Source organism: Eptesicus fuscus, chromosome 2 (genome assembly GCF_027574615.1).
Source record: "Eptesicus fuscus isolate TK198812 chromosome 2, DD_ASM_mEF_20220401, whole genome shotgun sequence".
NCBI lineage: Eukaryota > Metazoa > Chordata > Mammalia > Chiroptera > Vespertilionidae > Eptesicus > Eptesicus fuscus.
In genome coordinates this window covers 68,168,970-68,193,622 of record NC_072474.1, presented here as the reverse complement: position 1 = coordinate 68,193,622, position 24,653 = coordinate 68,168,970, and the positions used below count along the sequence as shown (strand labels likewise).

At 36.4% G+C, this 24,653-nt stretch overlaps 1 protein-coding gene and 1 non-coding gene across 4 annotated transcripts in view; one reads left to right on the top strand and one right to left on the bottom strand.

Moving 5' to 3' along the window:
- Positions 1-24,653, bottom strand: part of CNOT6L (CCR4-NOT transcription complex subunit 6 like) — a 109,329-nt gene that overhangs the window by 49,793 nt on the left and 34,883 nt on the right. For all 3 annotated transcript variants that reach the window (XM_054728085.1, XM_054728072.1, XM_054728078.1), the window contains 2 exons: positions 23,386-23,572; positions 21,477-21,562 (listed from right to left, as the gene is read on the bottom strand). In XM_054728085.1, the coding sequence (XP_054584060.1) occupies positions 21,477-21,562; positions 23,386-23,572 (273 nt within the window). The remainder of the gene's footprint in view (positions 1-21,476; positions 21,563-23,385; positions 23,573-24,653) is intronic.
- LOC114232273 (U6 spliceosomal RNA) lies at positions 11,548-11,654 on the top strand. Its single transcript, XR_003618312.1, has one exon. It is a non-coding gene; the product is annotated as a U6 spliceosomal RNA (small nuclear RNA).

The following is a 24,653-nucleotide window of genomic DNA, read 5'->3' as shown; positions in this document are numbered from 1 at the left end:
CACAAAACAAAATAATATCCGCATAATAGGGGTGCCAGAAGGAGAGGAAACTGAGCAAGGAATAGAAAACCTGTTTGAAGAAATAATGGCAGAAAACTTCCTTGATATAGGGAAGAAAAAACTCACACACATCCAAGAAGCTCACAGAGTCCCAAACAAAATGAACCCCAAAAGACCGACGCCAAGGCACATTATAATCAAATTGGCAAACACCAACGACAAAGTAAGAATCTTAAAAGTGGCCAGAGAGAGACAGAAAGTTACCTATAAAGGATTCCCCATCAGACTAGTGACTTATTTCTCAACAGAAACACATCAGGCCAGAAGGGAATGGAATGAAATATACAAAGTCATGCAAAGGAAGAGTCTGAATCCAAGAATACTGTACCAGCAAGGCTATCAATCAAAATTGAGGGGGAAATCAGGAGCTTCACAGAAAAAAAAAGGACTAAGGGAGTTTATCACCACCAAACCAGCAATGCAAGGAATGCTAAAGGTCTGCTGTAAAAAGAAGAAATAGGAAGCGAAGAAGGAACACGGGCATAAAAATAAAAATGGCAACAAACAAGTACATGTCAATAACTTTAAATGTAAATGGATTAAATACCCCAATCAAAAGACATAGGGTAGCTGAGTGGATAAGAAAACATGACCATATATCTGCTGTCTACAGGAAACCCACCTCAGAAAAAAGGACTCACAAAGACTCATGGTGAAGGGATGGAAAAAGGTTATTTCAGGCGAATGGAAATGAAAAAAAACACAAACAAAAAAAACTGGGGTAGCAATACTTCTATCTGTCAAATTAGATCTCAAAGTAAAGGACATAACAAGACATAAGGAAGGCCATTTCATAATACCAAGGGGAGCAATGCAACAAGAAGGTATAACTTTGATAAACATATACACACCCAATACCAGAGCACCCAAATACATAAAAAAACTTCTGGAGGATATCAAGCGAGAGATTGACAGCAATATATTCATAGTAGGGACTTTAATACCCCACTAACACCACTGGACAAATCCTCTAAACAAAAAATCAGCAAAGAAACATCAATCCTAAATGACACACTAAATCAGATGGAATTTATTGACATCTTCAGAACTTTAACTCCAAAGCCACAGAATATATATTCTTCTCAAGTGCACATGGGCCATTTTCAAAGGTAAACCATATATTGGGACACAGGCAAAATCTCATCAAATTCAAGAAGATAGAAATCATCTCAAGCATCTTCTCAGATCAAAATGGCATAAAACTAGAAATGAACTACAATAAGAAAATTAAACACCCGGAGGCTAAACAGCATGCTATTAAAAAATGCCTGGGTCCCAAAGAGATAAAAGAAGAAATAAAAAGCATCATGGCAACAAACAACAATGAAAACATAACAATCCAAAATCTATGGGACACAATGAAAGCAGTCCTGAGAGGGAAGTTCATAGCTTTATAGGCCTACCTCAAAAAAAAAAAAAAAAAAGAAACAATGGTAATAAATTATCTAACCATACAACTCAAAAGAGTTAGAAAGAGAGCAACAAGAAAAGCCCAGCATAAGCAGAAGGAAGAAAATAATAAAGATCAGAGCGGAGATAAACAACATAGAGATGGGGGAAAAAAACACAATACAAAAATCAACAAAACCAAAAGCTAGTTCTTTGAAAGGATAAACAAGATTGATGAAGCTCTAGCCAGGCTCACCAAGAAGCAAAGAGAGGGGACCCAAATAAACAAAATAAGAAATGAAAGAGGTGAAGTAACAACCAATCCCACAGAAGTAAAAACAATTATGAAAAAATACTATGAACAACTCTATTGCAACAAAATTGACAACCTAGATGAAATGGACAGATTCTTTGAAAAATACAAGCTCCCAAAACTCAACCAAGAAGAAGCAAAAAACCTGAATAGGCCGATAACTACTGAAGAAATTGAAAAGGCGATCAAAAATCTTCCAGCAAACAAAAGCCCTGGTCCGGACAGCTTTACAGGGGAGTTCTACCAAGCATTCAAAGAAAAACTAAAACCTATCCTCCTCAGACTATTCCAAAAAATCCAAGAGGAAGCATACTTCCAAGCTTTTTCTACAAAGCCAGCATTACCCTAATCCCAAAACCAGATAAAGACACCACAAAAAAGAGAACTACAGGCCAATATCCTTTTTTTTTCTTTATTGATTAAGGTATTACATATGTGTCCTTGTTCCCCCATTACCCCCCACCTCCCCATTCATGCCCCCACCCCCCTGTTGTCTGTATCCATTTATTAGGCTTATATGCATGCATATAAGTCCTTTGGTTGATATCTCTCCCTTACCCCCACTGTCCCCTACCTTCCCTGAGGTTTGATTTAATGATTGATGTTTCTCTGTCTCTGGATCTATTTTTGTTCATCAGTTTATGTTGTTCCAGGCCAATATCCTTGATGAACATAGGTGCTAATATCCTCAACAAAATTCTAGAAATCAGATTCTGTAATACATTAGAAAGATCAAACACCACGACCAAGTGGGATTTATTCCAGGGATGCAAAGATATTACAATATCCGCAAATCAATAAATATGATTCATCACATAAACAAACTGAGAGACAAAAATCACATAATCATATCAATTGATGCAGAAAAAGCATTTGACAAAATCCAACACCCTTTCTTGATAACAACTCTCAGCAAAGTGGGAATAGAGGGATCATACCTCAACATAATAAAAGCCCTACATGACAAACCTATAGCCAACATCATACTCAATGGGCAAAAACTAAACCCATTTCCCCTAAGAGCAGGAACAGGACAAGGATGCCCACTTTCACCACTCCTGTTCGACATAGTACTAGAAGTACTAGCCATAGCGATCAGACAAGAAGAAGAAATAAAAGGCATGCAAATTAAAAAAGAAGAAGTAAAACTGTCCTTATTTGCAGATGACATGATACTATACATAGAAAACCCCAAAGACTCCATAAAAAAAAAACTACTAGACCTAATAAATCTGGCAATGTAGCAGGATACAAAATTAACACCCAGAAATCTATGGTCTTTTTATACACCAATAATGAACTCACAGAAAGAGAAATGAAAAAAAAAAAAATCCCATTTACCATTGCACCAAAAAAATTAAGATACCAAGAATACACTTAACTAAGAACATAAAAGACCGGTACTCAGAAAACTAAAGGACATTAGAGAGAGAGAGAGAGAGAGAGAGAGAGAGAGAGAGAGAGAGAGAGAGAGAGACATAAACAAATGGAAAAACATATAATGTTCATGGATTGGTAGAATTAACATCATTAAAATGTCCATACTACCTAAAGCATAGATTCAATGCAATACCTATTAAATACCAAGGGTGCGTGAGAAACCAAGATGGCGGCATAGGTAAACACCTAAACTGATGCCTTGCACAACAACTTCAAAACTACAACTAAAAGACAAAACGAACATCATCCAGAACCACAGGAAGGCTGGCTGAGTGGAAATTCTACAACTAGAAGGAAAGAGAAAAGCACACTGAGACTCACAGGAGCTGCGGAAGGCAGAGGTACAGAGGAGCACGCGCGGAGAGGGCTGGCAACTGAGTATACAGCTGCCTTTTTCAAGCTGGAGGGAGACACAAGCTCCCGATGTTAGAGAGTGGGAATTTTTGAGCATTCCAGAGAGGCCGTGGACTATGCCCCAGATAGAGTTGTCAGTGCTGACACTAGGCCAGGCCTTGAGATATGGTCTCATGGCCCCTTCCCAGCACGTAGGCCTTCTTTCATAGAACACTGTCAGCTTTCTGAAGAACAGGATGACCCTGTGAATAACATGGTCGTCATTGGCATGATCCTGACGTTGCTTGGGAAAAACTGTTTTGTCTTGGGTTACTTGTTCTGCAAAAACCGGATGTGGTTAATGTGCTTAAAAGCGGTCCTACACAAAGGGTCGCTGCTGCTCTCTGGTCTCCCTGCGTGGAGAATGGCAGAGCAGTCGCCGGGTCATCCGGCTGCCCGGCTAATAAAGGCTCCCTAAATTTTAATTTGGTCTGGGCTCCAGTAGTCATTCACTCGCATCCGCTCCACAACACCGACTGCTCTGAACTCCAGTTCCGGGTGAGACTTTGGGAACCCAAACTCATACAGGGAAAAACTGGACTGTCTGGCATCAGGCGAAACTCGAGGGTGGCTTTCTCTCAGAGGTGCTTGCAGCGATTACCATGGGACACTGAGACCCAGGGTAGGGCTGACAGGCAGCCATTGCTATGTGCTCCACCCTGAGATCCCGCCCCACAAAGCCATTGTTGTTTGCTCCGCCCTGAGACTCCACCCATTCCAAGCTCAGTGCAGAGGATTTTGCATATGAATAGTCTGGTCCTTTGAATTCTATATCTTACCTAACAAACTGCAGCTGAGTCAGAGAGACCCAGAACATCCAAAAGAAAGCCTAAGGTCCCACAGAAGCTTGCAATGCTTCACAACTGGACCTCATCTGGGCACCTCCAAAACCCAAACAAAAAGAGGAATCTGCAGATCTCTCTGTAGCTCCTGCTGGGTGGCCTCAGGCAGAGGCTAAATTAGCACCTCCTTGGAGATCCAAGAGCCAGTGTACCCAGGGGTCAGAGTGGGACCATCCAAATTACAACTCCTCAGATCCATAAGGGACACACTCTTGTCTCATAAGGGTGTCCCCAGCACAGAAGTTCTCCCATCGTAGACACAGCTGATCCTCATAGCCAATTGGCCTGGAGGTCAATTCCTCCCAGTGATACCAACAACAATCAATGCTTAACTTCAACAAGACTGTGCACACAGCCCACAAAGGGGTGCACCAAGAGTGTCCACCTCAGGTAACTGTGGAGGCTGACCCACTGTGCCCTATAGGACACCTAGCACACAAAGCCACTCTATCAACTCAGGGAGGCAGCCAAAATGCGGAGACAAAAAAAAAAACAGGTCATAAATGAAAGAAATGGAGGAAAGCAAATGACTGGATATAGAGTTCAAAACCACGGTTATAAGGTTTTTCAAGAATTTTCTAGAAAAGGCTGATAAATTTAGTGAGACCCTCGAGGATATGAAAAGGGACCAACTAGAAAATAAGCATACACTGACTGAAATAAAAAATAATATACAGAGATCCAACAGCAGACTAGAGGATCGCAAGAATCAAGTCAAAGATTTGAAATACAAAGAAGCAAAAAACACTCAACCGGAAAAGAAAAAAGAAAAAAGAATCCAAAAATATGATGAGAGTGTAAGGAGCCTCTGGGACAACTTCAATCGTACCAACATCAGAATTATGGGGGTGCCAGAAGAAGAGAGAGAGCAAGATACTGAAAACCTATTTGAAGAAATAATGACCAAAAACTTCCCCTATCTGGTGAAAGAAATAGACTTACAAGTCCAGGAAGCACAAAGAACCCCAAACAAAAGGAATTCAAAGAGGACCACACCAAGACACATCATAATTAAAATGCCAAGTGCAAAAGACAAAGAGAGAATATTAAAAGCAGCAAGAGAAAAACAGTTAGTTACCTACAAGGGAGCACCCATACAATTGTCAGCTGATTTCTCAACAGAAATTATGCAGGGTAGAAGGGAGTGGCAAGAAATATTCAAAGTGATGAATAGCAAGAACCTACAACGAAGATTACTCTACTCAGCAAAGCTATCATTCAGAATTGAAGGTCAGATAAAGAGCTTCACAGATAAGAAAAAGCTAAAGGAGTTCATCACCACCAAACCAGTATTATATGAAATGCTGAAAGGTATTAAGAAGAGGAAGTAGAAGAAAAAGGTAAAGATAAACATTATGAACAACAAATACATATCTATCAACAAGTGAATCTAAAAATCAAGTGAATAAAATATCTGATGAACAGAATAAACTGATGAATATAATAGAATCTGGGGCATAGAAAGGGAATGCACTGACAATTTTCGAGTGGAAAGGGGTGTTGGGGGTGCAGGAAGAGACTGGACAAAAATTGTACACCTATGGATGAGGACAGTGGGGTGTAAGGGCAGAGGGAGGGGGTGGAAACCGAGTGGAGGGGAGCTATGGGGGGAAAAAGAGGAACAATTGTAATAATCTGAACAATAAAGATTTATTTAAATAAATAAATAAAATACCAATGGCATATTTCAAAGTTCTAGAACAAACTCTATAAAAATTCATCTGGAACAAAGAAAGACCCCAAATAGCCACAGCTATCCTGAGAAAGAAGAACAAAGTTGGAGGGATCAAGCTCTGTTACCAAGCCACAGTTCTCAAAACTGCCTGCTACTGCATAAGAACAGACATATAGACCAATGGAACAGAATAGATAACCCAGAAATTGACCCAATTATACTCAATTAATATTTTACAAAGGAGGCAAGAGCATACAATGGAGTCAAAAAGTCTCTTTAATAAATGGTGCTGGGAAATTTGGTCACATACATGCAAAAAAATGAAACTAGATCACCAACTTATACCATACACAAAAACAAACTCAAAATGGCTAAAGGACTTGAATGTAAGATGGGAAACCATAAAAATCCTGCAAGACTCCATAGGCAGCAAAATTGCAGACATATGTTGTAGCAATACCTTTACAGACACAGATCCTAGGGCAAGAGAGACTAAGGAGAAAATAAACAAATGGGACTACATCAAAATAAAAAGCTTCTGCACAGCAAAAGAAACCATCAACAAAACAACAAGAAAGCCCACTGCATGGGAGAACATATTTGCCAATGTTATCTCCGATAAGGGTTTAATCTCCAACATTTACAGAGAACTCATACAACTTAACAAAAGGAAGATAAACAACCCAATCAAAAAATGGGCAAAGGACCTAAATAGACACTTTTGAAAGAGGACATTCAGAAAGCCAAGAGACATATGAAAACATGCTCAAAGTCACTAATCATCTGAGAGATGCAAATAAAAACAACAATGAGGTACCACCTCACACCTGTAAGAATGGCTATCATCAACAAATTAACAAATGACAAGTGCTGGCAAGAATGCAGAGAAAAAGGAACCCTCGTGCACTGCTGGTGGGAATGCAGACTGGTGCAGCCACTGTGGAGAACAGTAAGGCGTTTCCTGCCATTTGACCCAGTAATACCACTTCTAGGAATATATCCCAAGAAACCAGAAATACCAATCAGAAAGGATATATACACCCCTGTGTTCATAGCAGCACAATTTACAATAGCTAAGATTTGGAAACAGCCTAAATGCCCATCAGCAAATGAGTGGATTAGAAAACTATGGTACATCTACACAATGGAACACTACGCTGCCGTAAAAAAAGGAATTCTTACCATTTGCAGCAGCATGGATGGAACTGGAGAGCATTATGCCAAGTGAAATAAGCCAGTCAGTGAAAGAAAAATACCACATAATCTCACTCATTTATGGATAATAAAGAACATTATAACCTAATGAACAAAAAGATAGATACAGAGGGAGAGAAGCATCGAACAGACTGTCAAATTACAGCAGGAAGGCTGGGGAGTGTTGGGGATGCGTGGTAAGAGACCAACCAAAGGACTTGTATGCATGCATATAAGCAAAACCAATGGACACAAGACACTGGGGTGGGGGGCATTTGCCGGGGGGTAGGGGAAGATGGAGGAAGGTTAATGGGGGGGAAAAGGAGACATATGTAATACTATTTTTAATACTTTAAACAATAAGGAAAAACACACATAGAGGCCTAAAGGCAGTAGGATGACATATTAAAAGTGCTGAAATAAGAATAAAAACTGTTCATCAAGAATTCTATGTATAGTAAAAATAGCCTTCAAAAATAAGAAATTAAGACATTTTCAGATAAACAAAAATTGAGTGACTACAAGACCAGCCATACAAGAAATACTAAAGGGATTCCTTCAGGCTGAAATAAAAGGACACTGAACAATAACTTGGAATCAATGAAAAAATAAAAGAGAACTAGTAAAGATAACTACATAGGTGCATATAAACGTAATTTTTGTTTTTAATTCTTTTTGTTCCTATCTCATATAAGAGATAATTGCATACAGCAATAATTATAAATTTATAATTACAGGCACAAAATGTATAAGTAAAAATATTTATGAAATAACAGCACAAATGACAATAAATGGAACTTTAGATAAAGTTTTTCAATTTAACCTTTTGCACTCGGACGTCGACTGTAACTCGACACGGTTAGCATCAGTAGCAGCTCGTATGTCGAATTGTATTGAATGTATCAATAATTTGAAATATAAAAAAATCCAAATAAATAAGTTTGTATGAAAAGAAACTCCAGTTTTTTATTCTACTGCCACGCTTTGTAAAATCTGGGGTATTTAAAAAATTAAATCCCGAGTAGAATAAAGGAATCAAGAAAAAAGCAAGCGAGTGCAAAGGGTTAATTTAATCCAAATTAGATTACTATAAATTAAGATGTTGATTGTAATCCTCAGGGTAACCACTAAGCAAACAACTCAAAATAATAGAACAAAAGAAACAAGGGAAGTAAATCGGTATACTGGAAAATAGCCATTTAGCAAGGAGGCATTAATTGAGGAACAAAAGGACATAAGGCACATAGAAAACAAAAAGCAAAATGACAGACATAAATTCTACCTTATCAGCAAATACATTAGAAGTGAATTAAACTCTGATTAAAAAACAGATTAGCAGAATGAATAATAAAATTTATGACATACTATACATTGAAAGGCACAAATAGGTTGAAAGTAAAAGAACAGAAAAAGGTATGTAAACAGTAACCAAAAGCAAGCTGAAGTGGCTATTCTAGAAGAAAGGGATAACCTCAATGTCCTGTATCAGTGAAAAGAAATTGAATTAGTACTTAAAAACATTTCAACAAAGAAAATTCATGCCCATACAGTTTTATTTGAAAATTCAACTGATCATTTTAAAACACAATAATATAAATATTATGCAAATTTTTCCAGAAAATGCAAGTATTAATAACACTTTCCAACCCATTTTATGAGTTAAAGCAGTATCCTGAAATCAAACCAAAGACATTGTAAGAAAAACATTACAGAAAAATATGTCTCATGATCATAAATGTATAAATCCTCAAGAAAATATTAGTAAATCAAATCCAATAATATATTAAACAGAGAATATGTAATGACCAAGTAGTATTTAAAATGGGAATAGAAGGTTGGTTTAATATTTGAGAATCTATCAATGTAATTCAGCATATAAACAGACTAAAAAAGAAAAGTCATCTCAACACTTAAAAAGTATTTGACTAAATTTAACTTGCATAAATAATAAAAATTCTCAGCAAATGTGAAGTAGAAATTTAACCTGAAAAAGCATATACCAAAAAAAGGGCAGATGATATAATTAATGGTGAAAGATTGAGTGTTTTCCTTCTAAAATAGAGAATAATGCAAGTATGTGCACTGTCATCACTTCTACTTAATATCACCCTAGCCAGTGAGGGAAGGCAAGAAATGAAAAGAATACATAATCAGAAAAAAAGTAATGAAATGAACTCCATTCAGATTAAAACTTAAGCTCCTAGAATAAACTTTATAATGTTGCTAGAGACAAGGTCAATATATTTAAAAACCAATGGCATTTTAATTCTATATAATATCAACTGGAAATTTAAAAACCAGTGTCACTTACAATAGCATCAAAAATATCAAGTAAGTTAGCCTAGCCAGTTTGGCTCAGTGGCTAGAGCATCGGTCTGAGGACTGAAGAGTTCCAGGTTTGTTTCCGGTCAAGGGCATATGCCTGGGTTTCAGGATTGATCCCCAATAGGGGGGTTGTGCAGGAGGCAGCAGATCAATGATTCTCTCTCATCACTGATGTTCCTTCCTATCTCTCTCTCCCTCTCCCTTCCTCTCTGAAATCAATCAAAAAATATTTTAAAAAATTATATATATATAGATGAAATAAGTATAAATCTAGCAAGATATTTGCAAGATCTACATACTGATAACTACAAAACATTAAAGAAATAAAGAAGACCCTCATAAATGGAGCGATATACTGTACTCATATATTAGAAGATGCAATATTAAGTGTCAAGATTAAGATACTGAATCTCCCCAAACTAATCTACATATTCAACACAATCCCAATAAAAATTCCAGCAGGATATTTTGCAGATATCATATGCTGATTTAAGAAAAATAAAAACTTATTTCAGTCTGGCCAGTGTGGCTCAAAGGTTGAGCATCGACTTATGAACCAGGAGTTCAAGGTTCGATTCCTGTCAGGGCAAAAGCACTGGTCAATCCCAGAAGGGGGCATGCAGGAGGCAGCTGATCAATGATTATAGGTTTATATACATAAACTTATTTGTTTGTTCAAATGTTTATAGTGCCTTTATTTCTAATCACCCATAACTGGAAACAACCCAAATGTCCTTCAACTTATAAACAGATAAATATCTGTGGTGCATCCAAACAATAAAACACTACTCAGCAATAGAAATTAACTACCGATATATGCAACATGGATAAACTTCCAATGCATATGCTAAAGGAAAGAATCCAGACTCAAAGGACTATATACTGTATGACATTCTGAAAAAGTAGCTGCCAAGAGTTGATTAGGGAAATGACTTCAAAGAACATAAATGAATTTTGAGGGGTGATAGAACAGTTCTATTTCTCAACTGTGCTGGTAGCTATGCAACTGCATATGTCTGTCAATATTCACCAAAGGGGTGAATTTAACTATATATAAATTATAGCTCAGTGAAATGGTTGCTAGAATTTTATTATTTTCAAAAATATATTCAAGGTAAAATTTCAAAAGTCATCACTTAGAGTCTAGAAATAAAATGTCTAATTTCTAAACCAAGAGAAGAAAGTATATAAATTGAGAAACAAGAGAAAAAAACACACCCTATTTTTAGAAAAGGAGAAAAAAATCACAAAGAGTAGAATTAAGAAGCAGGACAGAAATACAAAAATATAAATAATTACAATATAGCTAAGGCTGAGCCCATATATTAAAAACAAAATAAAGTCAGACTGGGTTAAAAACAAAGTCCAGCTATATGCTATTTGTAAGCGGTACACCTAAGCATAAGTACACAGAAGGGTAGAAAGTAAATAGATGAGAAAAGATCTATTAGGCAAACATTAACAAAAATTTGCATAGCTATAATATTTACATAGATTATAAGATGAAAGCCTAATAAGGGGGAAAGAGGTTCACTACCTAATAGCAGTTTTAATTCATCAGAAGGTACAGCAATATATACAATATTCAGCAATATATACATATAGTTGGTACACTTAATAAAAATAACCTCAAAGGATACAAAGCAAAAGCTAGACTGAATTACATAGGGAAATGAACAAATTCATATTTTAATGGAAACTTTAGCATAAATATCTTTATTATTACAAAGGAAAACTGCCAAAATTTTCTGAAGATATAGAAAATCAGATCATACAACTAACAAATTTGATCTAATGGGAAAATACTTAGACCTGTGCCCAACAGTGAGAGAAACAATATTTTTTCAAATACAGTAAATTATCTACAAAAATTGATCACATACTAGACATAAAGCATCAACAAATGTCAAAGTACTCTGCTCACTTCAACAGCACATATACTAAAATTGGAATGATACAGAGAAGATTAACATGGCCCCTGCGCAAGGATGACACACAAATTCATGAAGTGTTCCATATTTAAAAAAAAAAAAGTCAAAGAACTGGTTCAGGCTACCTTAACTGCCTGTAATGCAATTAAGCTTAAAGCTTACAATAAAAAAGCTAAATTAAAAATCACACATGAATGGATATCTTAAATAACTGGTAAGTCAAAGATATGATAACTTACATTTTAAAAATTAGGTAAAACAGTACTAAATATAAATCTGAATAAACCATATATCCAACTTAAAAGCGAGAAAAAATTATATAATAAATTCAGACAAAACAAAATAAAGAAAAGCAGAAATAAACCAATTTTTTTAAAATAAAAGCCCAGAAGAAAACCAAGATGGTGGCATAGGAAAATGCCTATACTCACTGCCTCCCACAATCACATCAAAATTACAATTAAAATACACAACAACCATCATCCAGAACCGCTGGAAAGCTGGCTGAATGGAAGTACTACAACTAGAGAAGTAAAGAAGAAAGCATACTGAGACTGGTAGGAGGTGCGGAGGCACAGAAGGGCTGGTCCGGCACCCATGTGTGCTGCTTTTTTATCTGGGAGGGAGATCGCCTCTGCAGAGACCACCCAGAGGAGTAAGGGGTCCCAGCCCCATATCAGACACCCAGTCCAAAGTGCCAGGGAAGAGAAGTCCCTACGGGCAATAAGAACTACGGGCTGTAAAAACCAATGCAGGTTGGGGCTGAGTTACACACAGGCTGCTGGAGACCCAGCTGCTCCTCTTAAAAGGCCAACACCATGAACTGAATTTACAAGCTCCCGCTTCCTCTGAGCTCTAGTGCCAGGAGAGGCTCTGGGGGACCCAGACACATATGAGGACAAACTGGACTGTCCGGCATCAGGGTAGGAAACTCAGGGGCGGCTTTCTTTCACAGAGGGAGGTGCTCTCAGGGCTGACTGGCAGCCATTTCTGTTTGCTTCACCCTGGTGATTCCCTGAGACCCCACCCAAGTTGTGGACTACTGCTTTTGCATATGAATGGCCTGTCCTTTCTCAGGCTAAAAACCTATCAAACAAGCTGCAGCTGGGTCAGGGAGCCCAAAACCTATCAATAAAAGGGCCAAGACCCAGCACCAGCACCAGCCTGCCTTGCTTCTACCTCGTCTGGGCACTTCCAAACCCCATACAAAGAGAAGGAATCTGCAGATCTCTCTGTAGCTCCTGCTGGGCGGCCCCAACCAGTGGCTGACTTTGTACCTCCCTGGAGATCCAAGAACCAGTGTACCCAGTGGTCAGTGTGAGACCATACCAGATTACAACTAACTCTTCACATCCATAAGCGACACACTCAAGAGGCAGACTCAGTGAGCACCAAAGCCGCACTGAAGCAAGTCTTGCTCCATAAGGGGGTCTCCTGCACAGCAGCTCTCCTACTGTAGTCATAGCTGGTCCCCACAGCCAATTGGCCTGGAGGTCAATTCCTCCCAGTGACACCAATAGCAATCAAGGCTCAACTATGACAAGACACAGCCCACAAAGGGATGCCCCAAGAGTGTCCACCTCAGGTGATTGGGGAGGCTGAGCCACTGGGCCCTATAGAACACCTAGCACACAAGGCCACTCTATCAACTCAAGGAGACTTAGCAGCTCTACCCAATACATAAAAACAAACACAGGGAAGCAGCCAAAATGCAGAGACAAAGAAACATGTCACAAATGGAGGAAATGAAATAAAGCAAATTACTGGATATAGAGTTCAAAACCATGGTTATAAGGTTATTCAAGAATCTTTTAGAACCCTCCAAGGGACTTAGTAAGACTTTCAAGGATCTTAGTGAGAATGCCAAAAAAATGGAAAAGGACCAGTCAGAAATTAAGCATACACTGACTGAAATAAAGTATAATATACAGGGATTCAACAGTAGACTAGAGGATCCCGAGAATCAAATCAATGATTTGAAATATGAGGAAGCAAAAAACACCCAATCAGAAGACCAAAAAGAAAAAATAATCCAAAAATATGATGAGAGTGTAAGGAGCCTCTGGGACAACTTCAAGCATACCAACATCAGAATTACGGGAGTGCCAAAGAAGAGAGAGAGCAAGATATTGAAAACCTATTTGAAGAAATAATGACAGAAAACTTGACCTATCTGGTGAAAGAAATAGACTCACAAGTCCAGAAAGCACAGAGAATCCCAAACAAGAGGAATCCAAAGAGGACTACACCAAGACACATCATAATTAAAATGCCAAGGGCAAAAAGACAAAGAGAGCATCTTAAAAGCAAGAGAAAAACAATTAGTTACCTACAAGTGAGTGCAGTCAGCTGATTTCTCAACAGAAACTATGTAGGTCAGAAGGGAGTGGCAAGAAATATTCAAAGTGATGAATAGCAAGAACCTACAACCAAGATTACTCTACCCAACAAAGCTATCATTCAGAATTGAAGGTCAGATAAAGAGCTTCACAGATAAGAAAAAACTAAAGGAGTTCATCACCATTAAACCAGTATTATATGAAATGCTGAAGGGTATTCTTTAAGAGGAAGAAGAAACAGGTAAAGATAAAAAATATGAACTATAAAGTGGCAACAAATACATATCTATCAACAATTGCATGTAAGAATCAAACAAATAAAATATCTGATGTACAGAATAACTGGTGAATGAAACAGAATCAGGGGCATGGAAATGGAACAGACAGACGATTCTCATAGTGAAGAGGGTATGGGGGGGTGCGGGAAGAGATTAGACAAAGATCTTATATGCATGTATGCATTACCTATGGACACAGACAACAGGGTGGTGAGGGTCTGGGGCGGGGTAGAAGGGCGGTTTGGGGGGAGGGGGAAAGAGGGATCTCTGTAAAATCTCAACAATAAAGATTAATTTAAAAAAATAATAAAATAAAAGCCAACAATGAGTAATTGGGGGGAAAAAGCCCCTGAGGAGACTCTCAGAAAAATAAAAAGCACGGTAATATAGCTATAAATAGAACAGTCTAAAACTATATCAAGAAAATATTATGAACATTTTAATGCAAGTAAGTTTGAAAACTTAAAAAGCTGACCAATTCTAACAGTACAGATACAGTCCAACAAAATTTACTCATTAACAATTAGAAAACCTCAATAGTTCTTTTAACTGCAAATCCTATTAAATGAGAATAATAATATAATCATCTCAATAGATGAAATAAAGCATTCCATAAAATTCAGCACTTGAATAAGGATTAGCAAAGTAGAAATAAAAAAAATTTCTGAAACTAAAAAAAAATTTTTATAAAAAATACTGAGTAAATATTCTTTCGTTTTTTGGTTTTTGTTTTTCAATCCTCACTGGAGGATATTTTTCCCATTGATTTTTAGAGAGTGGAAGAGATGGAAAGACAAAGAGAAACATCGATGTGAGAGAAACACATTGGCTGGTTGCCTCCTGCACAAGCCCTGACCAGGGCCCAGGGGCAAGGGAGGAGCCTGCAACCAAGGTACATGCCCTTAACTGGAATTGAACCTGGGACCCTTAGGTCTCCAGGCTGATGCTCTATCCACTGAGCCAAACCAGCTAGGGCCAGGAGCAAATATTTTTAATGGAAAAATATTAAAAGCATTTTCTTTAAAATTTGGAATAGAAGCATGCCCAATTTAATGCTTCTATTTAATACTGTACTAAACACCTTAGTTAGTACATTAAAATAAGAAAAAGTTATTATATATATTTATATAATATATAAATATATAATATTATATATATGGATATATAGTAACTTAAAAGGAAAAAATAAAACTATCGCTATTAGATTAAATTATTACCTGCATACAAAACCCAAAAGAACTTGGAAAACAAGTTTTTAGAAAGAATGAGAATATAACCAAAAAGGCTTACTATAAAACCAATTTTTCAAAAAATTGTATCTGTATACCAAAAGAGTAAATAAGCAGGAAATGCAACTTTTAAAATAAAGACATGGTTTATAATTGGAAAAAACTTATAAAGAACCTAGAATCAAACAACAAAAGATGTGCTTGACCAGTGTGCAGTTATAAAATTTTATTCAAAGACATTAAGTAAGATCTAAATAAATGTAGAGAATGCACAAATTCATGGATAATTAAGATGTAAATTCTTCCTAAATTGATTCACACATTCAATGCAATTCCAAAGTCACAACAGCTTTTATGAAAGGTAACAAGTTGTTTCTTAAGTATGAGGAAGATCCAAGACAACCAAAATACCAAGATAATGCAAAATAAAAATGTAAGGGGAATTCATAAACCAGATATCAAGTCTTAATATAAAGCCATAACAATAATTATGACGATTTAGTCATTAGTATAGGGTTAGACAAATTGACTACTGGATATACAGAAGATCCTAGAAATAGACCTAGACGTAACTGATATATGAGAGGTTACTTTGCTCATCAGTGAGAAAAGGGGAAACTCTTCACTAAATGGTACTGAGACAATTAGTTATTCATAGGGAAAAAAAAAACATTAGATCCCTCCCCAAATTGGAACCCTCCTACCATATTAAAAAACAATTCCAACCGGGCTGGTGTGGCTCAGTGGTTGAGCATCCACCTATGAACCAGGAGGTCATAGTTCAATTCCTCGTCAGGGCACATGTCCGGGGTTGTGGGCTCCATCCCCAGTGTGGGGTGTGCAGGAGTCAACCGATCAATGATTCTCTCTCATCATTGATGTTTCTATCACTCTCTCCCTCTTCCTCTCCCTTTCTCTCAAAAATAAAAAATAAAATAAAATAAGAACCCAAATGAATGAAAAAAGTAACTATAAAGAGCAAAACTTTTAGAAGGTAATATAGAAAAATGTATTTCTGACCTGGGGTAGGGTAGGATTTATTAACCAGACATAGTGTGCACTAACCATGAAAGATTTTTAAATTCAATTATAATAAAAATATCAACTCTATCCATTAAAAGATATCAATAAACAAAAATAAAATCTACAGAGTAGGAGAAGGCATTCACAATACAAAATAGACAAAAGTTAAGAACTCCTACAAATCAATAAGAAACAAATATTCCAAGTGAAAATGAGCAAAAAATATCCATAGCAATTTCACAGAAGAAACATGGCCAATAAATATATGAAAAGATGCTCAATCTTATTAGCAACTAGGAAAATGCAAATTAGAAGTACAACTAGAAACTGTTTCATACTAAAAAATGGGCATAATTTTATAAGTCTGACAATATTAAGTGATTAAAAGAAGAAAAATGGAAACTATATTACTTTTGGCAATGTATTTTAGTTCAGCTACTTTGTAAAACACTATGGCATTACATAATAAAGCAAAGGATGTAAAGGCCTCTACAACCCAACAATACTATTAAAAACTCTATAGGAGACGTGCATAAGAATGTTCATGGCTGCATTGTTTATAGAGTAGCCAAAAAGTTGTGTGTGTGGCGGGGGGGGGGGGGGGGTAGGGGTAGGGGAGGAAACTAAGTATCTACAATCTACAATGGAATGAATAAATTACAGCATATTTATATATCAGAATACAACACAACAAGGAAACAAATAAACTACAGTTACATGTATGCATGAATATGGCTGAATCATAAAAACATGAAACTGAAAAAGAAAGCAAGTCATAGAAAATTATAGTCAGTACGATTCGATTTATATAAAGATTAAAACACCCATAACAGATACATACATAACTCTAGCATCTGGCTCATCAATACCTATTGAATGACTGAAAGAAAAGTAAAGAAATAGCTAACACAACATTCAGGACAGTAATAACTTCTGGGAGAAGGGATGAAGATGCAATCATGAAAAGAAATATAGGAATCTTAAAATGTATAGGTCTACACCAACAAGATGTGATTGTGCTTATTTCCTAATAATCTCACTAACAGTTATTTGACAAACTTCTGGAACTCTTCCAAACTGATAGGTGAAAACTGAGTATAATTTCAAGTGGCACTATAATTATGCATAAGGTTATCAACTTTCTATATTTTATAGCTATTTATGCTCTTATATGAACTATTAACATGCTCTGTACTAGATTGTTCTCTTACTGATTTCCAGAAGCTCATTATTTAACACAGAAATTAGTACTTTGACTCTTTATGAAGACAATTAGATTTTCAAAGTATATTTTTTTAAAAAGGTACTGAGAATGTTAGATGAGTGTATAGCTATTCATTTTATTATTTCTTTTTAAAATGCATGTTGTTAATCTTTTATATATTTCATGAAAAAAATTTTACAAGGAAAAAGAATCTATTGCCATAGCCCATTTTATTTTAAGGGAGATAAGGAATTCTTAGCAGAAACCTAGAATTTTCACAATTATTGAAGTTCTTAATTTTTTATGACATCAATGCCTGAGGACAACTCTTTCAACCATATGTCAGAAAAAGTATTGCCCAACACATTAGGACCTGAATTCTACATTATTTAAAATAACTGTGTGAGAACTGCTCTTATACCTTTTCTTCCATAAAATTAATACATTTTAGACTTTTAAGTGACTTAAGAGAACACTTCCAATTTACTGGACTAGCCATTTCTTTAGTTTTAAAATTGGCCTTTTATCTTTATTCCTCAAATACCCTTCCATACACATTCCTTAAATCTCAAAATAGAATTTCTAAAAATTAGCTTGTTGGGCCAAGATAATCATAATCATTATCAAAACTTCAGTGTCTATGTTTCAGAGGTAGACAAGGAAATAAAAAAAAAGGCACTCCTTTTGCCAGTTTCAAGACAAAATGGAATTTTAAAAAAGACAAAAAGGAATCCCAGAGGCAATTCATTCTCATTGTTTCATTTACATTTATCACAGTGCTATTTTAAATTTTCCATTCCATTCTCTTCTTCTTTTTTAACACAAAGTACTACTATGTGGTTATTAAAACTGATTAAGAAATTATTTCAATTTTACCTTCCTAAGAATATAAAGCTACCATTCATTAGGGACATTTTATTCCTTCAGTTGCTTTATGAAGCCAATCCTGTTTTCACCCTCCTCAACTTTTGAAAGAAGGCAGAAAGCACTGGTTTTCTTTCATTTCTAAAAGGTGCTTGCTCTTCTGTACTGGATCACCTGAACAATAAGTGGCACTGCCAGAAAAAGAGGCTCTCATAGAAAAGGGCTGCATATAGGTATTTACTATAGAACAAACTAAAGTTTAATGAAAAGGAATTTATAGTATAGCCATGAACAAAGCTGAATTAAAGTTGGCGAAGCAGAGCTGGTGCCTCATCCAAAAGACTAGTGGTCTAAGAAGAGATTTTAACAACTATGAATCAGTAGTCAAAAGGGCACTAGGATCAAAGTCCAGACAATGAGAATACAGTAGTCTTCCTCTTATTATAGCTTCAGAAACATGATGGTCAACCAAGGACCAAAAATAAAAAACAGAAAATTCTAGAACTAAACAATTCATAAGTTTTAAATTAGATGCCGTTCTCTAAGTGGTGTAATGATATCTCGTGCCATCCCATCCAGATCATGAATCATCCCTTTGTTCAGTGTAACCACGGTGGATACCCTACCTGCCTGTTAGCAGCATCTCAGTTATCAGATCAACTATAGAGGTATCACAGTGCTTGTGTTCAAGTATCACTTGTTTTACTTAAAAATGGCCCCAATGCTCTTTGCAATTCAGTAGTACTCTTTGCAATTAAGATGTGCCCAAGAGAAGCCATAAAGTTCTTCCTTTAAGTTAGAAAGTGAGTATAGCACAATAAAATATCTAAAAGTTATGTAATAACTTTTACTGCAGTATTTTTATAGTTGTTCTATTTTATTATCAGTTGTTGTTCATCTCTTACTGCGCAAATTCATAAATTAAACTTCATCACAGTTATGTATGTACTAATGGCCCAGTGCATGAAATTCATGCACATTAAAAGGAAATTAGAGCAAATATTTTAATATTGCTATTTGCCCTTTCTCTATAATAGAAGTGTCAGAGATGAAAGAAAATTAGTAAAATGTATATGAAAATCTCCCTCCTAACAGAGTCTGGGGTGTGCCGAAGGACCCAGAGTCAAGTCCCCACCCACCCACATGCGCCTCAAAATTGCGTGAGACCCAGACTGAGACCCAGCCAGCCCCACCCCCAATGGGCGAGACTCAGACTTGGCTGGCCCCACCCCCATCAAGCCCTGCCGGGCGGGGGGCGTGGCCTCAGGTCTCCCGTCAAGCCTTGCCGGGTGGGGGGTGCAGCCTCAGGTCCCCTGGCCTGGCCAGGCACCATGCAGCCTCAGGTCCCTACTGATCGGTCGCTACAGCGTCACAGGATGATGACCATTTGCATATTAGCCTTTTATTATTATGATAGGAAAAAATAGTGTATATATAGGGTTTGGTATTATCATTGGTTTCAGGCATCCCCATTGGGGGGATCTTAGAACATACCTCCTGCAGATAAAGGCTACTGTAATTTAGAAGACTAACATTTTAACCAGTAAAATAGAATAAAGGACTAAGAAGATAATAGATATTCAGAATGATTCATTCAGTTGATACTTAATATCAATTTTCTGGGAACATGTCTATATATGAGATAGCATGGACTAGAGTTATGAAACAGTATATGTAATACGTGCTTTTTCAAGAATGTTAAATGCAGTACAAAGGGTGAGTCCACTGGGCTCAATAGTAAATTATTCATTTATCATTATCATTATACTGACTATAGTCAGTATAAAAGTATTAATTTCATACTTCTAGAATCTAAGATTATAAAAGAATGACAACCAATCCATAATTATTTTTAGTAAGGAACAGACCTGCTTCTACTCCAACTCTAGCTGGATGGCCGTTTTAACCATATTTATAAAAATAAGTTATAGCATATATAGAATTAGGTAAAATATCCCAACAGTTAAATTTCACATGCCTTGGATTAATTCTCAAAGAAAATATTTTTCCACTTCATACATAATTTTAAAAATCCAAAATATCCTAGAGAGAAACTAAAAACTAAGACTTAACCATTCATATAATTATATAACTTATAAAGGGTTAACTGTATAAAGAAGCCTTTTCTGTCATTTCAACCAATAATGTCAACATTCTTTTCACTCTTATTCAAGTTTCTCTTTTTAATGCTCCATTATACGATATAAACAAATGCAAACAAAACATGTTCATGGACACTCAATCTCTGAAGGAGGAAAACAAAATACATGAAAGTGTATACTTTATATGGCTTTAATTAATGTTTATTCCTCAAGAGCACAGAATAAAATGTTTAACCAATACAGTAAATCTGTATTTAGTCCTCTGAATTTAAATTAACCCCTCTTCTTATGTTATAAGAGAAAATTATACAAATTTCAGTATTTGTGTAAATTGAGTACAACTTTCCTTCCAAGCTAATCTTGAGATAAAATTATAAGTGGAGCATGTATTTTGGATTAATATATTTTATTTAGAATAATTATACTCACTAGGTATAGTTCATTTTTACTGTTACAATGTTTTCCCTCTTACAATAATATAATATGTTAATACTATTTTATGTACTCTATTAATACCTGACATGGGATATTCCAGCTATTAAGTCATTGAAGAAAAAAAAAAAAAAACAGAAAAAAACTATTGTTAATTTGAAATGTCTCTTCTAAGAAATTTTAGCGTTTTATAGAAAGTTAAAGGTAAAATAAAAAAACAAAACATTCCCCCACAAAAGTTTGTTAAAAAGATGGCTGCATGTTGAAATCCTGAAACACAATTCACTATCAAAGAACCACTTTTTTCTTTCAAAAAAAAGTATAGTCCCATTTTCAAAATTATACTAAAACCTAACCTAGTAATTTAAATGGTCTTTAAAGGGCTCAGTATACCTCAATACTGAGTGTTAATACTACATTTAAAAAAAAGAAAAATCACTCACCTTTCAAACCTAGAGTTTGTAGCTGGAAGAGCCGACCAAGTTCATAAGGCAAAACCCGTAACATATTGTTATTTAAAAGCAATTCCCTGTTTAAAAAAAAAAAAGTTTTAGTTTAATTTATCAAGCTTTATTAATATCTACAATTACTTTCTTAACCTTCCCTCTAACATACCATGAGTTCTGTATATACTCAAGGCACATTTTATATGCTTATCTAAAACTGTTGTGTAATATTAAAGTACTACAAAATGTGTAATTGCCACAACTATTAACAGCGTTTCTATAATTTACTCATTATTAAAGGTGTAGGAATTGTATATCATTTTCAGGCTAAATCTACTCTCTTTTCTCTTTCATCCAAATGCCAGTGACAGATATTCTTAGTGTTCAAAGACAAACAGATATCCTTGAACCTAGTCTAATTCATAGAAAAAAATAAAATTTTTACAAAGTTCAGGATTTAACCATAATCATATAGTAAGAGGATGGTGAGAAACAAGATTTTAAAACAGTATGTTTCATTTTAAAACATATGACAAAAATCTTTTAAATTACTACTCAGCATATAAACAATATAGAAAAGCAATCCTTGTTTGTATTGGGAACATTTATTCAAGGTCTTAAGATTTCTACATATTTTTCTCCTATAGAGAAATTCTTAAAGAACCCTGAAGGACTAGAAATAAATCCACTTATCAGGTTTTAAGGTTTCCTTAAGGATTTGTATTATGTAAGAACTAGAGGCCCAGTGCACGAAATCCATACACAGTAGGGTCCCTAAGTGGCTCCCGACCGGGGCCTCCTTCGTTCCATGCCACCCTCTGGTGGTCAGCACACATCACAGTGAGCGATTGAACTCCTGGTTGGTCGAACTCCCAAAGGGACACTTTGCATATTAGGCTTTTATATATACAGAAGTTTATATGAAACAGAGATATGTTCCTAAAAGTTTTACTAATAAGTACATTATATTTTCCCAATTATTTCTGACTAGAGGCCTAGTGCATGACTGAATCATGCACGTGTAGGGTCCCCTACATGCTTTTGCTTTCGATCACGGGGAAGCTGGGTGCCTGTCTGCTGGTGCAGCAGAGGCTTCTGAAAGGCCTGGTGCCTGAGCGGACAGGCACCCAGCTCCCTCACTTTTGCTTTTGATCGCTGGTGCACCAGGCCTTTCAGAAGCCTCCAGCACGGCGGAGGCTTCTGAAAGGCCTGGTGCCTGAGCGGACAGGCACCCAGCTCCCACACTTTTGCTTTCGATAGCGGGTGAGCTGGGTGCCTGTCCACTGGTGCACCAGGCCTTTCAGAAGCCTCCACTGGAGGCTTCTGAAAGGCCTGGTGCCTGAGCAGACAGGCACCCAGCTCCCCCGCTTTTGATGGTCCGCGGTGGGACGTGAGCTCGCTGCCCCAGAGGCCCCTTCTGTGCCACAGCACAGCCATGGAGCAGACGCTGAGCTCGAGCCGCCACTGGCGATGGGAGCTCAGCGTCCCGCCGGCCCAATCGGCCACCCTGGCCACCCGGAGTCCCGCCCCCCCCCCGCACCTCCTGGCCAATCACGGGCATAGTGAAGGTACGGTCAATTTGCATATTTGTCTATTATTAGGTAGGATTAGTCTTATGAGCATACAATTGAGCCAAAAGTCAGATGTAGTATTGTATTTCCACCCTACCTCAAGTCTGTGAAAAGAACTTGGTAATACAAGCACATTTCTAGTCAGAAACCTCCAAATTGAAAGGAAGGAAAAGAAATGTTCAAGGGAGGCCACACAAGCACTGTGTTCAATTTATATCATTTGACCTTGAAACACACATGGAAATCCTACTATAAGATAAGTAACATCCCATAATTTTCTAATTTGGTAAATTTAGAATTTCATATTGTGAGTCATATCTACAATATTTCCTCACCTGAGAGACACCATGTTTCCTAGTTCTGCTGGTAAACTTCTGAGTTTATTGGATGACAGATCCAGGTAAACCAGATTATGAAGCTTGGCAATATCAGGTGGAATGCGACTAAGGAAATTGTCATTTAGGTGCAGCGCTGTCAAGTGCGTCAATGACCAAAGTGATGTACTTAAGCTCCGCACTCTACCTAAAAGGCAAAATATTAAAGCATTAAACTCTAGGCCTAAGACAAAGACTGAACTACAAGAACTAAAAAGTGGTAGAAGAGCCTGCAAATATATACAAATATTGTATCTTTGACATTTAAATTTTGCATTTAATGCCAGTTGACTGCTTCCAAACATACCTGGCCCTTCTTAAATGTCAGACCACTTTCAGCTGACAATCATTCTTTCTCATGGACCTTCTGTGTATTAAATGAGATGCGGAATAATGGGAAGACCCTTGGAATCAGGTTGATTACATGGTCTCAAGGAAAAAGCCTTGGTTGAATTGAGCATTTGTGGTAGATCATGATTTTTTTTTTAAGTCATAATCCTAAACAAAGTATATCTCATATGCCACATAAAAATTAACAGTGCATGGTTTATCCATATCTAGGGCCCAAATTAGTCTACAAACTTAAATAGACAAGAGTAATGACTGTGATATAGAGTAGACCAACCTTAGATTAGCCACCATAAAAACCATTTAACCCCCAAAAGACACAATTATACATTAACTACGGCTTAATATTTTCCATTAAGTAAACATACTCAAGGAAATAGTCACACATTAAGTTTTACAAATAGTCAGCATCTTATAGTTATGGTGGAACATGTACTAGAAAGTCAGAAGAAATTCAGATTCCTGATTTTTGCTATTTATTAGCTACATAAGCCTGGAAAAATCACCTCGCCTCATCTTCTATAAAATATAATATTATCTCAACAATTTATATGAAGATTATTTTATAAACTTTACAAAAGTAAAATGGTATTTAATTATATAACACTTTACAAACAATTGATTTTTATTTAAAAAGCAGTGGAAGGTAGAGCGGGACAAAATCTCAAAAGAAAATGTTACTTTTTATGTAGCTAATGAGCAGTAAATTTAAACTTAGATCTTCTGTCCAGGGTTTTTTCCCACTATCTATAATCAGGCTTAAAATGCAAACTAGGATTTTGCATTTTAATAGGGAAACAAAGTTCCCAAGTGAAATGTATTTCAGTTTTGTTTTTTTTTAATTACTTTATTGATTAAGGTATCACATATTTGTCATCACC